Here is a 14,617-nt window from a genome sequence, read left to right as displayed (position 1 = left end):
ATTTTAGCAGTCATTAATATTATCGTTTAAGACACACACCCACAGATGTCATTGATGAAATTTCGTCGACTTATGAAAACTTATATGCTCACTTTTGATTAAAAATATATACATATGTTTTTGATGAATCACTTTATTACCGATTGCCTGCGACCTCGGTATAATAACAAGTATAGGGTTGATGAAACACAATAACATTTTAGGATAATAAAAGATGTTTACAACATTAATTTTGCGCAAAATTTGGTTCTCTCTCCATCCGCATTGTTCTGACGACGTCAACCATATTATGGTAATCCTCAGAAGCCGCCTTTACAGATGTTCTTCATGCGTGGGCAGCGGTGGTAACAGAAACTTACATTCAACTGGCATTTTGCGTTTCTTTCGTTTACGTGCTGTTAAGTAGGAACGCCTTCGCCGCAGTCTCTTCAGTTTTCGCTGCTCCATCGCTATGCTCCGATAAGGCTTCTTTTGTTCGTCCGTCATTGAATTCCATAAACGACCTGCCGCCTTGGCGATGCGAGCACTTACGCGCGGAGACATCGAACCACAATTTAACTGCATTAATTCGCCACCGTTGGCCTTCATACGAACCTCGGCTAGGAAATTGAAAAATGGATTACGGGAAGCCGATGGTTCCAAATGTCGTATGAGTTCTCGATGTAGGGTGCTTGGACTGAACGTGACACGACGTGTCTTCCGACGCGTCGGTCGCACCAGTGATGTGAATACTTCGCACATTTTGTCCCATATGGATGGCATAACTCGATTATCTCTCCGGATGGATGTATGACAAAATCGGAAACCAATTGAATTCTTTGTTTACAAGACGTACAAACAAAAATCAAAATATAAATATTTTAGTTTTTACTGAAATTTCGTCGGCTAATGAAACTTTTTATTTCTTTAGACGTTAAAATAAAATTGAAATGTTTTTAATGAATTGCTTTGCCCCTCTTGTGGAATAACAAGGTAACGTAAGCAGAGCAGTATAGAAATGTTACCAGACTATAAAATCTTTATGAGATTGGAGACAATATCAACATTAAATTTGCACACAATTTAGATATCCGCACCATCCGCACTGTCCGGAAGGCGTCAACAACACAATCGCAATCCTCAGAAGCCACATTTATAGATGTTCTTGATGGGTGGGCTGAGGCGGTAAAAGAAATTTACACTCTACTGGCGTTTTGCGTTCCCTTCGCCTGCGTGCAGATAAGTAGGAACGCCTTCGCCGCAGCCTTTTCAGTTTTCGCTGCTCCATTGCAATGCTCCGATATGGTTGCTTTTGTTCATCACTCATAGAATTCCATAAACGGCCTGCTGTCTTGGCGATGCGAGCACTTTCCCGCGGCGACATCGAACCACAGCCAGGGTGCATTAATTCCCCACCATTGGCTTTCATACGCACTTCGGCTAGGAAGTTGAAAAACGGATTAGTGGAAGCCGATAGTTTGGTGTGTCGAATGATTTCACGATGTAGGGTGCTTGGACTGAATGTGACTCGGGTCTTGCGACGCGTCGGCCGAACCAGCAACGTGAATACTTCACACATTTTGTCCCATATGGCTGACATGGCTCCACTCACTCACAGGATGGAAGGATGGGCAACAAAAACGGGAAACAATATAATTTCTTTGTTTACAAGACGTACAAACAAAAATCAAAATATAAATATTGTATTTTTTACTGAAATTTGGTCGGCTTATGAAAATTTTTATTTTTCTTTAAACATATAAATATAACTGAAATGTTTTTCATAAATCACTTTGGTCCCGGTCTGCCGTCATTCCGTAATCAAGGTGTATTCAATAAGGTGGGATTGACAACCAGGTGAGCTTCACTTTTAACTTGGTTTTGCACCAGACAGTTTCGCAAAGACAAAAGCAATAAACTCACACGCTTTTTAATCACATTATTTTCATTGGCGCGTACTTTGATTTTCTAAAGCAATAAATGTTATAAAGCGGTTTAACTTAAGCGGTCAATACACTGATATGTCGCCGTAATTTGGGGAAAAGGAGCAATATGTAAGTCGTATTTTGCGAAATACCAAGTTAATTAACTTAATAAGATAATAGTGTCACTTTGAAAAAGTTTTTCAAAGATTTATTATCACTTATGACTTACCAGAAATTACCCTCATAACCGTAAGGATGTTCGGGCGTTTGTGCCAAAGAACCCGGTTGCTGCGTCAGACTCTGTTGCGAGTGCCCCGTGTCGACAGTCATATGCGAACGATTGGCGGAAATGTTATACTGGGTGCGCGGATACTGTGGCCGTTCCATTGTAGAATTCATTGAAGTGGCTAGAGCGCGAATAATAAGATATATTTAAGTTTATAACAAAGCTATTGGTTACGTTTATAAGCAACGTACTCATATAACCGGGTACATAGGATCGTTTGTCGAGCGAATTGGTAACCGGCACTGGCGTATCGACATCGTATTCATGCACCACAGAACGTGGCAATGTTAAGGCACCGCTACTCGAAGCACCGTCGCTACAAACTAAAAGAATTCATTTTATAGTTTTTCAATGAGCATATGAATATAGATAGTCTTTTTTACTTACCAGGTGTGGTGCTGTGAATATTCTTATCAATATTCTTTAACTCCATTTGATCGTGATGTATCCATAGGTCTGGCGGCTTTGGAACTCCAACATTTTGATAGCTACTTGAAAAATATGATGTGTAAAATTAAACAATTTCCTTAAAAGATATTCCCAATTAAGAAAAATATTGCACTCACTCTTCGTACCTCTTCTTGTTATGATCAGGTGTGGATTGGGGCTTTCGTCGGCACACTGCCACCATGATGGCCACAAAAATCATTACTATAAGTGCAACCGCACCTGCTACAGAGTATATGATGATCTCATTACTGATGCCCTTGGCAATCGGTTTTGGTTCCTGCATCACAACCGCTGCCGGAGTCGTGTAGGCCACAAGCGCTGAGAAAGGCGCATTACTGGCGCCTTTCCCCACCCGTGCTTGTACTTTGAAGTAATACGTTGTGTACGGTTTCAAATTAGGCAACATCATCATAGTCTCGTCCCCAGCGAATGCCTCGATGGACCAGTCGCGATCTCGTTTCGTTGTATCGGTTGTGTAATAAATGTTGTAGCCGGTTATTTGACCAAGGCTGTGTTTCGGTGGCAGCCATTGCAAAATGACAGTTTGTGGATTTTGTTCATCAGGTCGAACAGTGAGCTCACGTGGTGGTGTAATTGGTACATTTTGATATGTACTGTTCAACACTGACATGGACCAAGCCGACTCTCGACGTCCCTTCACTACCTTAACAGCGAACTCATACTGTGTGTTTGGACGCAGATCATTGATCATGCAATTGAGGTCGGTCGTGTTATGATATCGAAAACGACTAGAGCCCGAAATGCCAAAGCGAACGGTGTAGTGACGATTATCGATGACATGTTGATTTTTACTTAGCGTAGTATCTATCCAGTACACGACAATGGATGAGCTGGACATGGTGATGGCGCGTAGGCCGACTGGCACTTCAAGCGGCACGGGTATGTCGACCGGTTCCTCGTCACGTGTCTTAATGTTGTCATAAATTGGTTGACCGTCACCTTTACTGTTGCGTGCACGCAACGAAACCACATATTCCGTATTTGACTCCAACTTTTTCAATACATAATAGCGTTCGGATTCTTTTAACTCAATAATGTTTTCATCGGGTATTCCACGACCCCAGCCCAAAACATAACTTCGAATCTTGATTTCATGCTGTTGTGGCGGACCCCAGTGCAAAGCGATGTTATCACCACCCGGATGTATGCCGATCCAAACCGGTTTACCAGGCACCTGTGTTTCATCCAGATCATTTTCCAAAGTCATAACGCGATTCCATTCTGTGAACGGGCCTGAGCCATTCACTGTCATAGCGGCAATTTTTATTTGATACTCTGAGTGTCGCTCAAGTCCTTTCAATTCGAAGTACCGTATATTTGCGGGTGTACTTTTCACTTGTGGTGTGTCTTTAAGTTTACGATAACGAATCTTATAGCCGGTGATTTGACCATTTCGCTCTTCCTCGGCTGGAGGCTCCCAGTGCACTGTGACGGACTGAAATAGGGAAACATAACACACGTGAAAACAAAGGTCTTACAAATACATTTTCAAAACCCAAGTTTATTAGGATCAATGAAATATTTATATTGCAAGCTTACTGTCGAACTCGTTACTTCAAGTGTCACATTATTTGGGGGCTCAGTTGGTGTGGAGGAGTAAGTTTTGACCTTTATTTCATTCGACGGATCGCCCATGCCGTTCTTATTGAAAGGTACCACGCTAATAGTGTAATCGGTATATGGACGAAGCTCCGAGATCACAGCATTTAGAGAGGTGCTATCATGATACATCTCAGCACCACTGTCATTCTGTAGAATACATACAACAATATTTCTTAAAACTCAACTACATGGTGACTTTTTACGGGTACGAACCTCGGAATAGTAAATTCGGTATTTCAAAATCTCTCCATTGGTCACGGTTGGAGAATCCCATTTTACAAAAATCTCTCTTTCGCTAGTCGCCAGTCCTTCGACGTTGCGTGGTGGACCAGCAATATTCTCCTCTGGTTGAGTGCGCACCTCTAATACCTAATAAAGTTCAGCAAAACTTATTTTCATGCAGTTTCTAAGTAAATAAGTTTTCATTTATACGAGTTTATACCTCTGAAGAATCACCGGGTCCAAAGTTCGTATTTGCCACCACACGGAACTGATAAGTTTTTCCAGGCAGCAAATTTTGGATATTCACCTGTTGGTCATCGTGTGATTTGGTTACGATTTTCTGTTCCCTGCATATAGAGAAGGCGAAATCATTTTAGCATTAACAAAATTGGTTCGAAGCAACACTAGATATGCATAGACTCAAGATAGTTTTTCATTAAAAGATTGTCGAGTTTTTAGCCAATTTAATTTTCCAGCCATTTCCAGAACTATTAGCTTGATGTCTACATTATTGGACTTAAATTGCTTCCACGCAAGTGATTATTTATTTGTCGCCTACCCATTAAAATTTCCGTTAGAAGCAAGACAGACAAAGACCGCAGTGTCTGTTTCAGTGTACGCTTGACTAGATTCGGCGCATTCATATGCTTTTAATATGACAAAGTAGAGGAAGAATGCAAAGTGATTGCGGCCTAATGAAGGACAGAGAAGAGGGAGCGGCAAATTGCTTTTGCCAAAACAAGGAAATGCTACTTGGCAAATTCGTAGAAGATGTTTTTAGATGAAGTTATTGAATTTACGGTCGGCGAATAAAAGCCGGCAGAGGCGGGCTGATTTCGAACGACTTCCGCTGCTGTCGCCTAAGTGAGGTTATAGTTGGCTCCCTCAAAAGGATAATGGATAAAAAAAAGTGGTAGCGATGGAAGTGAAACAGCGTTGGCAATTTGATTTTCATTTCTGCCTCAGAAATTAAACGAAAGACAATAAGCTTTTCTGTTTGCCAGGTGGTGTTTAAGTGGCCTTTTTGAATTACATAAGTACTATGAGAGAAGTCAGCTGTACTTTAATGGCGGATATTAGTTTCTACACGTAAATATAATATAATATATTGCGGAAATTAATGTACTGTACTTTTCCTTTTTGTATATAACAATCAATAATATTTGAACAATATAAAACTACTTTTTAAGAAAGCAAGTCGACTCATACTCTTTTAATCGAGTATACAAGTTTCCCTAACTCATTTAACACAAGTGCTAAAGTGAATGGCCGATAGTCTAATGAAGGGCGTGCTATTGTTTGACAAAATTGCTCTGTTTCACTTACCGTTCGCTGTTGCTCATTTTATAAAATACTGTGTAGGACACCACTTCGACAGGGTTCTTCTTCGGCTCCATCCAACTGAGTGTTACGAAACGTGGTTTTACAATTTGCGCAACCAAGTCGTGTGGCGGTCCTGGCAAACGGCTCATCAAAGCACCATGAATATGTGTAACTCCACCACCGGACTGTGGAATGTCCACACCTCCGTCTACACTCCCAACGCCAGTTATGCCAATGTTGCCTTCGAGTCCATCTAAATCTGAGGATAAGTAGGAGGAACTTGATGATGCCGCTTGTGAATTGGATGTGGCTGAGGATAATTGTTTCTTATTTTTATTCTTCCAAGAGTTCAGTACTTTATTGGGATCGTCACCGTGATTGTACGCATCAATGAATTCCTGCTTGTCATTTAAATCGTCATATTCGTCTTCGTCCTCATTGTCTTCGTCATCGTTGTTGCCGTCATCTACGTCATCACCTACATTGAACTCGTGTGTGCTTGTGGGTAGCTCCATTGAACTGTCCGTATCTTCCATGTCTAATTGTTCTAAGTCTTTCAGTGAGGCAAATTCACCATAGCCATTGTCATTTTGCGGTCTCTCAGGTCGTGGTAATTTTCTGCCTCTCTGTGAGAGTAAACTATCCAGCGCGCTTTTGGAGAGACTACGTGTCGATCCCATTGAATTGTCAATGGCATCACCGAATGTGTCAAAAGGATCAATCGCCTTAGATCCGCCCCCCTTTCGTCGCCGCATAGGCGAAGCTGACGGCAGTAATGGAGATTTGGGTGTTTGGGAAGGGTTGTATTTTTTGGATTTGCCTTTAGGGATTGGGATAGGAAGGATGTTGGTGGGAATGTGCATATGATGTGTTAGAAATGCAAATGCGTGTCATAATATGAAGTGGTGAAAAGAAAATGGGAAATAAAAAACAAACATTGAAAAATAAATTAATTTAAAAAAGTTGAAAAGAAATTTTTATAAATATTTTTCAATTTACACATTTATGAAATAAAACAAAATACTTAACTAGCAGTGCGAATTTACCGACCAATAAAGAACACATTTAAAGCATATTATTTTTTTTAAACTTATGCAAAAGTAATAAGCATGCAAAAAACTAAATGAAATTAATATAAAATACGTTTTGCTATGAGCGGAGGGTTACAAAAATAAAATTATGATACTTCTAACTTGTGGATGATTTTTTAATGCCTGATTTCTATATTCCTTAATACTTTCATTATTTTAATACTAGGAAAAAAATTTTTTGTTAAATTGATCAAAATACAAAAGAACAGTTTTGGAAATGATTCAAAGACGTTTCAACTTGATGAGAATTCCGTCCGGTCCACGAGTTTTTAAAATCTCTTACGATGGGAAAAATTATTTTAGAATCTAAAGTTACCGAAAATTAATTAAAAAGAGAATCAAAACCTTCAAGAAAACGAACCACTCTGAGGAAAAACTGATAGTAAAGCTGCTATAAAAATATTTTAAATTACGTTGAACCATTTAAATTTCCTTGATATCTGAAATCCTGAACTTTTGAGGCCAGTAATTGGACAGCCAGCCAATTATAATACTATTGACTCCTATTTCAGATATGCGCACTACAAAAGACTTCTACAGTGCTGGTAAATTTTAAGCTTTGGGATAAAGGCTTTTGGTCAAACCTCATAAAATAGTTGAAACGAAAGAAACACATTTATTAAATAATAATTTGTATTTTTGGAAGGTTGTCGCTTACAGGGATGATTAGTAGTCTTGCTAATTTAGTAACGTTATTGTTATTTAAGCCAGTTGCGTTTACGTCCAATTCACAGAGCTCTTACTCTTTTAACACAAAAAGCATAATTTTGTTATCTAAAAGCGCTTCGAAACTTTACATTAGTGTGACCATAACGGAGAAGTACTGTTAGTTCATACATATATACAAGAATATTAACTGTAAAGATAAATAACTCATTTTATTCTCACCCGTTTGAGCAACGCGCAATCGTGCCGCCGCTTGAACACTACCAGCCGGATTGGTGCCAACACATTGGAACATACCGGCATCGGATTGTAGCAGGCCGAAAATGCGTAGATTGTGGCCACCCACTAGTTGCATATACGTGTTGGGCGTGATCACATCACCGTTCTTCAACCATTGAATTAGCGGCTTTGGTTTACCGCGTATCGCGCATTCCAGCTCTAACTCCTCTTTTTCGTGCGCGGTCTTGTCTTTTGGGCTCTTGATGAACTTGGGCGGCACCAGCACCTGTACGGTGGCCTGCGCGTCAAGTGAATCGACTGTATTGCTGGCACGACACTGATAGTTCCCGGAGTCTATGTCTTCCGCAGAAGAAATTTGTAGTGAGCCCGTGCCGATGATCGAGAATGGCGAGTCAAGATCGCTAAGATCGAGCTCCGCGCCGTCGCGCAACCATTTAATTTGCGGTTTAGGAACACCATTCGCCACACAATCCAAAGTGACACTGTCACCCTCTTTCACGGTTTTCGGCGAAGGTCCCACAAGAAATGAGGGCGCAACCAAACTTTCACTGCCCGGATCTGTGGGCTTTTTGATATTCAAGTTGGTTTTGCTGCTTAAACGAGATATGCTGCCAGAGGTCACATTACACTGGTAAGCGCCGCGATCACCAATGCCGACTTCGTCTATTTCTAAGGCGCCATTCGGTAGCACGACCATGCGCAATTTATCCACCACAAGCGGCATGTCATCCTTTAGCCATTGTACCACGTGCTTAATACCCGGCTGAACTTGACCCACCATGCATCGAAAATACGCCGTTTGGCCGGGTAATAAATATGTTTCGATAAAGTCTTGATTTAGATCTGACAACCGTGCTATGGACACGACAGCCGCACGACTAACAATTGTACCAATGCCTTCAGCGCTGAGCAAACACTGATAGGAGCCGGTCAAACCGCGATTTTCCTCCACGGAGCTTATATATAATGAACCGTTACTCAGTTGATTGCGAAATGTGTCGCCGACGATGCCCAAGTCCTGCCCATCTGGCCCCCGCCAACGTATAATTGGTTGTATTTTGCCAGACTTGCCGTTTTGTGCCACGCCACCACATTGAAGCAGCACCGAATGTCCTTCCGGCACTACAACATCCTGAGGTTCAATTTTGAAGGTGAGCGCTGAAAAAACGAAAGAAACACAAAAACAAATAAAATGCATATTCATTGACAAGATCTAACAGTGAATGAATTGTGCAGTAAAAGTAAAGGAAACACAAAGAAAACGCAAGAATCATTTGCACATATGCTAGCAGCACAATCATGATTTATTAATGACTTTATTCACTCACATAGGCGTGCATTCGAGGGGGAATCGGCGAAGGAACGAACGTAATGGCTGCCTGCGGCTTCATTATACCACTCGATGCGTGCCGGTGATAGGGTAGACTGGTCCTCTGGCGGACACTTGGGTACATACATGTATATACAATAATATATACACATGTACGTAGCGTTATATAGACGCATATGCAACAGAGAATTCTACAGATGTTTTGCACACAAAAGAAACCCTGACCCCAATTTTTGCATTCAAGTAATCCTGTTTCAAGCCCACATTGTAGAGTGGGCCGGGGAGTGCAATTCACTTGATTGCGAGGTGGCGGTAGCAGTTCTTCGGCTGCATATTATCTACGGGGCGAGGCGAACTGCCAACATCCATGATGAAACAATTGGTGCAACACAGGCATGAGAGCAGCTGATGCACATACCTGCCAGGGTGTGGAGACTTGCGTGGAGTAGGAGCTGCCACTTTCGCAGATATTTGCAAGTCCTTAACACATTGTTGGCCTTTGTTAGCGTAGGGTTGTTTTGTTTCAACGCCCGAAGGATGATTGCAGTTGACATATTTTCCGAGTGTTTCCTATAAAGAGCGCCCAGATCTCATTTGTTTTTGAACTTAACAATATTGCCCCACCAGGACAAGTTCAGCTGATTTACCTTTAAAAAAAAAGCTGCAGAACTTTAATCAGACAGTTGTGAATTTGCTTAAGTATGATATTCGGCAGGTCGGTATCTCTGCGGGTGAGTCTAAAATTTTACTCAATGGCAAAATGCGTGCATTGAGATATGCAGATATTCCTAATGGGTATAACATACATATATATTTGTAAATTACATATTGCTGAACTTTGCAACCCCTTCAGAGCGACCTTATACTTCTCGTTGGGCCCGCACTCAGCTGAGAGTGCAACGCAACACTTTACATTTAAATTAGCCGCACTTGCGTTACACGAATGAGGATGCACAAGGAATGGCGATCTCATACTCGTGAAAATGCTCAGCGTCAACAATGATAATGTTAAGCAGATTGTTTGAATAAGCTGCAGACAAAGGCGAGTAACGGTTATTCATACCACTATCGCCACTGGCCACTTTTCATTAAAGCCGTTAATTTAAAACTGTTGATCCCGACGATTACGCCCTGGCTTGCAACTTAACGGTAAAAGGGGATTTTCGCTTAATTAATGATATGATGACGTGGTGTAAGAAGCAGGACATTGAGGGGTTTTGATTATGCTCTGGAAAAATTGGGGTTGCCAAGATTTCAAGTGTGAATGGTTTCGTGTGAATATCAAATCAAATCAAGAAGTATCTACAGATTTAAACATAACCATATGCTTGCTTGATGCAATGGAAGTGGATACAAGATTTAAAAAATAATTATTTAAAATATAATCCATTATTAACTAAAGCAAAACACAACAACCACTGCTACACATATATATGTAGGAGTATGTTTCCTGCAAAGCTTCCCATTAAGAGATTTAAATACTGGGTTTTAATCTTCTGTGTGTTGTTGAATTTATGGAACGTTTATTTTTTGTAAATTAGGATATGTAAAGAACTCAAGTTAAATCTAGTAAGAGACTTGGAACACGAATACAGCTGGCAATGTAGGCTCAGTGTTAAAAGCAAGTATCTTTAACAAAGAATTGAAATAAATTATTTCAAACCACAAATTATTTTATTTGTCCCTGCAACTCTAACCTTAATTCTGGGTTACATTTGATGTCAGATGTCTGTAAATACTTTAAATAAATAAGGTTTTCCTTTATTCGTTCGGAAGTCTAGCAGAGCTTAGAAAGCTTACAACAGATACGATGTAGAACTTTAATTGTAGGATATATACAGGTTGGTTGAAAAGTTTATGCGCTCGAAATGAAAGTATATTGTTTTTGGTACGATAAATATATTTTTTTTCAATATAATTACCTTAACTTCAATACACTTATTTCTATGATTCTACAATAATTTTATGCCATCCCTATAATGGCTTTCTGGAAGAACTGCAAAATACCCGTCTACGGCTGCAATAGCTTCTTCATCTGACGAAAAACGCTTTCCACGAAGGAATTGTCTCAGGTTTCTGAAGAGATAGTAGGTGCTGGGAGCCAAATCTGGTGAATACGGTGGATGCTCAAGCAATGCTTACTTTAATTCGTTGAATATAATTAATAAAACACCTTTGTGAGCGGTGCATTGTCTTGATGGAAAATAATTTTTTTGTGCTGCAAACCAAAAGGCTGCAATAGTATTCAGTGTTGATTGTTTTAATTTTTACTTAAACCGCTCCAAATTATGCAGAGAAATTTGTTTTCGATCCATTTTTGTTGAATTGTTAACGTATGTGCCACTAACCAAACAGCTTTCTCATATGTAATTCTTCATGTAAAATATGAAATACTCGTTCGTCTGAGATGTCTATAGCATTAGCAATTTCACTTTCAATTTCTTAATCAAATTTGGATCTTCAGTAACAATATTATGAAATTGCTTAATGATTTCTGGTGTGGTTTCGGTTTTTGGTCGTCCTTCGCGTAGATCGTCTTCAAGTTTAGTACGACCACGTTTAAATTCACAAGCCCAAAATTAAACGGTGCATTTTGAAGGTGAGGACTCCTTATATACTTCTAACAATTGTTTATAAATTTCCTTTGCTTTTAAACCTTTCGAAACAAAGAATCTAATCATTGCTCGAAATTCAACTTTTCCATATTAATAAAAATAATTTGACACGTCAACTTCAAATGGCTTGTAAACAAAGAATTATTTGACAGAATGACTTGCAACTTTGCATGTGTTCACACGACAGATATACCCACTTGAGAAAAAAAATTTGGGCCTAGTAGTGCTATTACTTGATGAGAGCAGAAACTTGAAAACCAACCTGTATAATATATAATTAAATTATAATCAATTGTAGTCAAACTATTATTTTTTATGTATATATGTATATAATTGCTATTCGAAAAATATTTCTCCATGCCTACTGTTTGTTATTTCTCTTATGCAAATTCATCAAAGTGTTACTTGAGACCACATTCAAAAACAAAGAGTGATGCACTCTAAAAGCCTTCAATATTTTAAATAACGCAAGTCTATGCATCCGATGCGATCAACTTTAAGCTCATTGCATATGCAACAGTCTAAACATTTATTCTCCTAATTTCAGCAAATCCTTTACGACGCCTTAAGGCCCGTCCAAACTTAATCACACAAATGAAGCATAATTTAGATTAGTCATGCCGTTGCCATTGCCACTGGACAATGCTGCTGGACAACAGCAAACGAACACATACATACGGCATAAGCATACTTGAGCGGTGAGGCCAACACAACTGATTGCATGCGCTGCTCAGCAGATATCAACTGACACCAGCAAACAACAAACACACACACATACGCAACTACAAGTATCTATTGGCAATCTATGCAATGCTGCACAGAAGAGCCACCTTACACAAATACAAACATAAGCTTATATGCCGGCTCCGAAGCGCTAGCAGGCAGTCACCGACAATGCTTAGAAATCACATGTGGCAACACCGCTGCAGCGACATGCAACTGCAGGCGCTTTCGTTGTTGGTTCTGTGCACACTCGCATATATACATATAAAAATGTTGCAGCAACAGTTCGAGTGCCTGCAGTTCGTGTGGTGTGGTGTGGCACGGCGTGGACCTCCATCACTGATAAGTGGGCGTTTAATGAGTCTTGTATCAATATTTACAGCGCCTGCTGCCTTCACCCTCCAGTCCACGCGGCGAAGCTCAGCTACCGTTGTTGATTTTGTTTGTAACGCTCACCACACACACGCTCTCACACACTCGATTGCGGCTTGATGTGGCTGCTGACATTTTGTTTTGCTTTGGTTCGCCTTTGCAGCTGCAGTTGCATGCATAATACTAGACCTTAAATGGGATTTACTTAGCTGCAGATTTCGATTAAACGAACGTATGCCGCAATGGACGCGTGCAAAATGGGCTGTTGCCTGTGATGCTGCCAATGCTGGTGCTGCATAACTAATTCGAGAACACGACACTGGCGAACGGTCGCCTATAAACGTGCTATCGGGCCATTGGCAGGTTTGAAGCAAGAAATTAAGGAACTAATTGCGAGCGTTGCCACCCAGCGTCCCTATCCAAAGCATATTAGCTGTATATCCGTTGCGATATTGCTAACACAAGCGTCAATGCAAATTAAACGGCTCGCTGAGTGCATGCAACATGCAACACTATACATACACCCATACGAAGCAAGTACGTACACATATAAAAAAAACTTTGAAACGCATAGAAGCACGAAAATAAATCGGAAGTTGAAGTCGAATTTGTGGTCCTCAGCGCTCTATTGTGGATACCAATTTTTAAGCATGCTCAGCTGCTCATCGTGCAACTTTTGGCATTCGACATTTTAACTATGACTTCCGAGGCCATTGCACCAATAAGCCTCTCGAATGAGTTGTTGTTTCTGTTGTTGCTTTTGTTGAGGTAATACCACTTGTCCATTGTTTAATCGTTTCAGCAAACTTCGGTAATGATTTTCCTTTTGTTAATTTCGAAAGCAGTACTTCAAATGGAAATTTTAATTTAAACAAAGAAAAAAAATTACAAAAATACAAACAACAAACGACAAGCGAAAAGCCATTGTTAATTACTGCATATAAATGCCAATTTTTAAGCTTGAAAGGCACATCGACAAACTTTTCGCTGTAACGGATTAACCAAATAACTCCAAGTTCATGAACTTTGGAGGCTGCTACATTAAAAAATTGCTCTGACTGCTCTTTATAGTAAACGGTCTTAAATAAAATGACCGACCTTATTTTATTCCATATGTATGAATGAACAACGGTGTATAGTGAAAAGATATAACCAATTCTTCTCTCTTTTTTTCTGTATCTGTATCTCAGAATTTTTTTTGTTTCGGAACACAATAGAGAAACTTAGAATCTGTTCTTAAGTTTTCAGTTTCAAAATCTATGATTACTATTCTAGGTCGTTTTGTTGCAAGTGATCTGTTGGTTCCAAATAGTAATGCTCATCCTACAAGTTAGGCTGAGCTTCTCCTGTCAATAATTGTCAAAAATGACAGGCTTGGTCACTTTACCACACTTGAAATGTTGAAAAATCGTGAGCAGTCGAAATGTCTATTTGCCCGCCGGTATGTACCAAAGCAAGACAAAAAAGACAATCAAAAAATATTAATAAATTTAAATACGAAAATGTCTTTTCTCAGAAAGACATTCGGAAGCTACAATAGTAGATTTCTTTAAATAGACAAATTGCGGACAAATGCGACCGCAAGGTGACCTTTGACCCTGCCCTTTTACTCTAAAGTATAAAATATTTAGTCGCGAAAAACGCCAGTTGTCAGTTGCCAAGTTGCTACTTCATCGGTTGCTATCAGAAGGTTGTTTTTGTTTGTTGTTGTGGTTTGCACTTAATTAAATGTTTTTATATTATTCTTTACATTTGTATTCACATGCCAAACA

The 14,617-nt window shown here is 39.8% G+C and overlaps 1 protein-coding gene across 6 annotated transcripts in view; it reads right to left on the bottom strand.

Moving 5' to 3' along the window:
• fra (neogenin protein frazzled) overlaps nt 1-14,617 on the bottom strand; it is a 128,102-nt gene that overhangs the window by 3,738 nt on the left and 109,747 nt on the right. The window contains exons 2-10 of one of the 6 annotated variants that reach the window (XM_036367523.2): nt 7,788-8,963; nt 5,812-6,628; nt 4,706-4,832; nt 4,477-4,632; nt 4,201-4,410; nt 2,757-4,096; nt 2,578-2,681; nt 2,382-2,513; nt 2,134-2,311 (exon numbers count right to left, since the gene is read on the bottom strand). In XM_036367523.2, the coding sequence (XP_036223416.2) occupies nt 2,134-2,311; nt 2,382-2,513; nt 2,578-2,681; nt 2,757-4,096; nt 4,201-4,410; nt 4,477-4,632; nt 4,706-4,832; nt 5,812-6,628; nt 7,788-8,963 (4,240 nt within the window). The remainder of the gene's footprint in view (nt 1-2,133; nt 2,312-2,381; nt 2,514-2,577; nt 2,682-2,756; nt 4,097-4,200; nt 4,411-4,476; nt 4,633-4,705; nt 4,833-5,811; nt 6,629-7,787; nt 8,964-14,617) is intronic. The other 5 variants (XM_036367524.2, XM_036367526.2, XM_014246937.3 and 2 more) reach the window with 5 other exon arrangements.

This window comes from Bactrocera oleae, chromosome 4, assembly GCF_042242935.1.
Source record: "Bactrocera oleae isolate idBacOlea1 chromosome 4, idBacOlea1, whole genome shotgun sequence".
In the NCBI taxonomy this organism is placed as follows: domain Eukaryota; kingdom Metazoa; phylum Arthropoda; class Insecta; order Diptera; family Tephritidae; genus Bactrocera; species Bactrocera oleae.
Note: the sequence above shows the minus strand (reverse complement) of the source record. Positions and strands in the feature narration are given on the sequence as shown.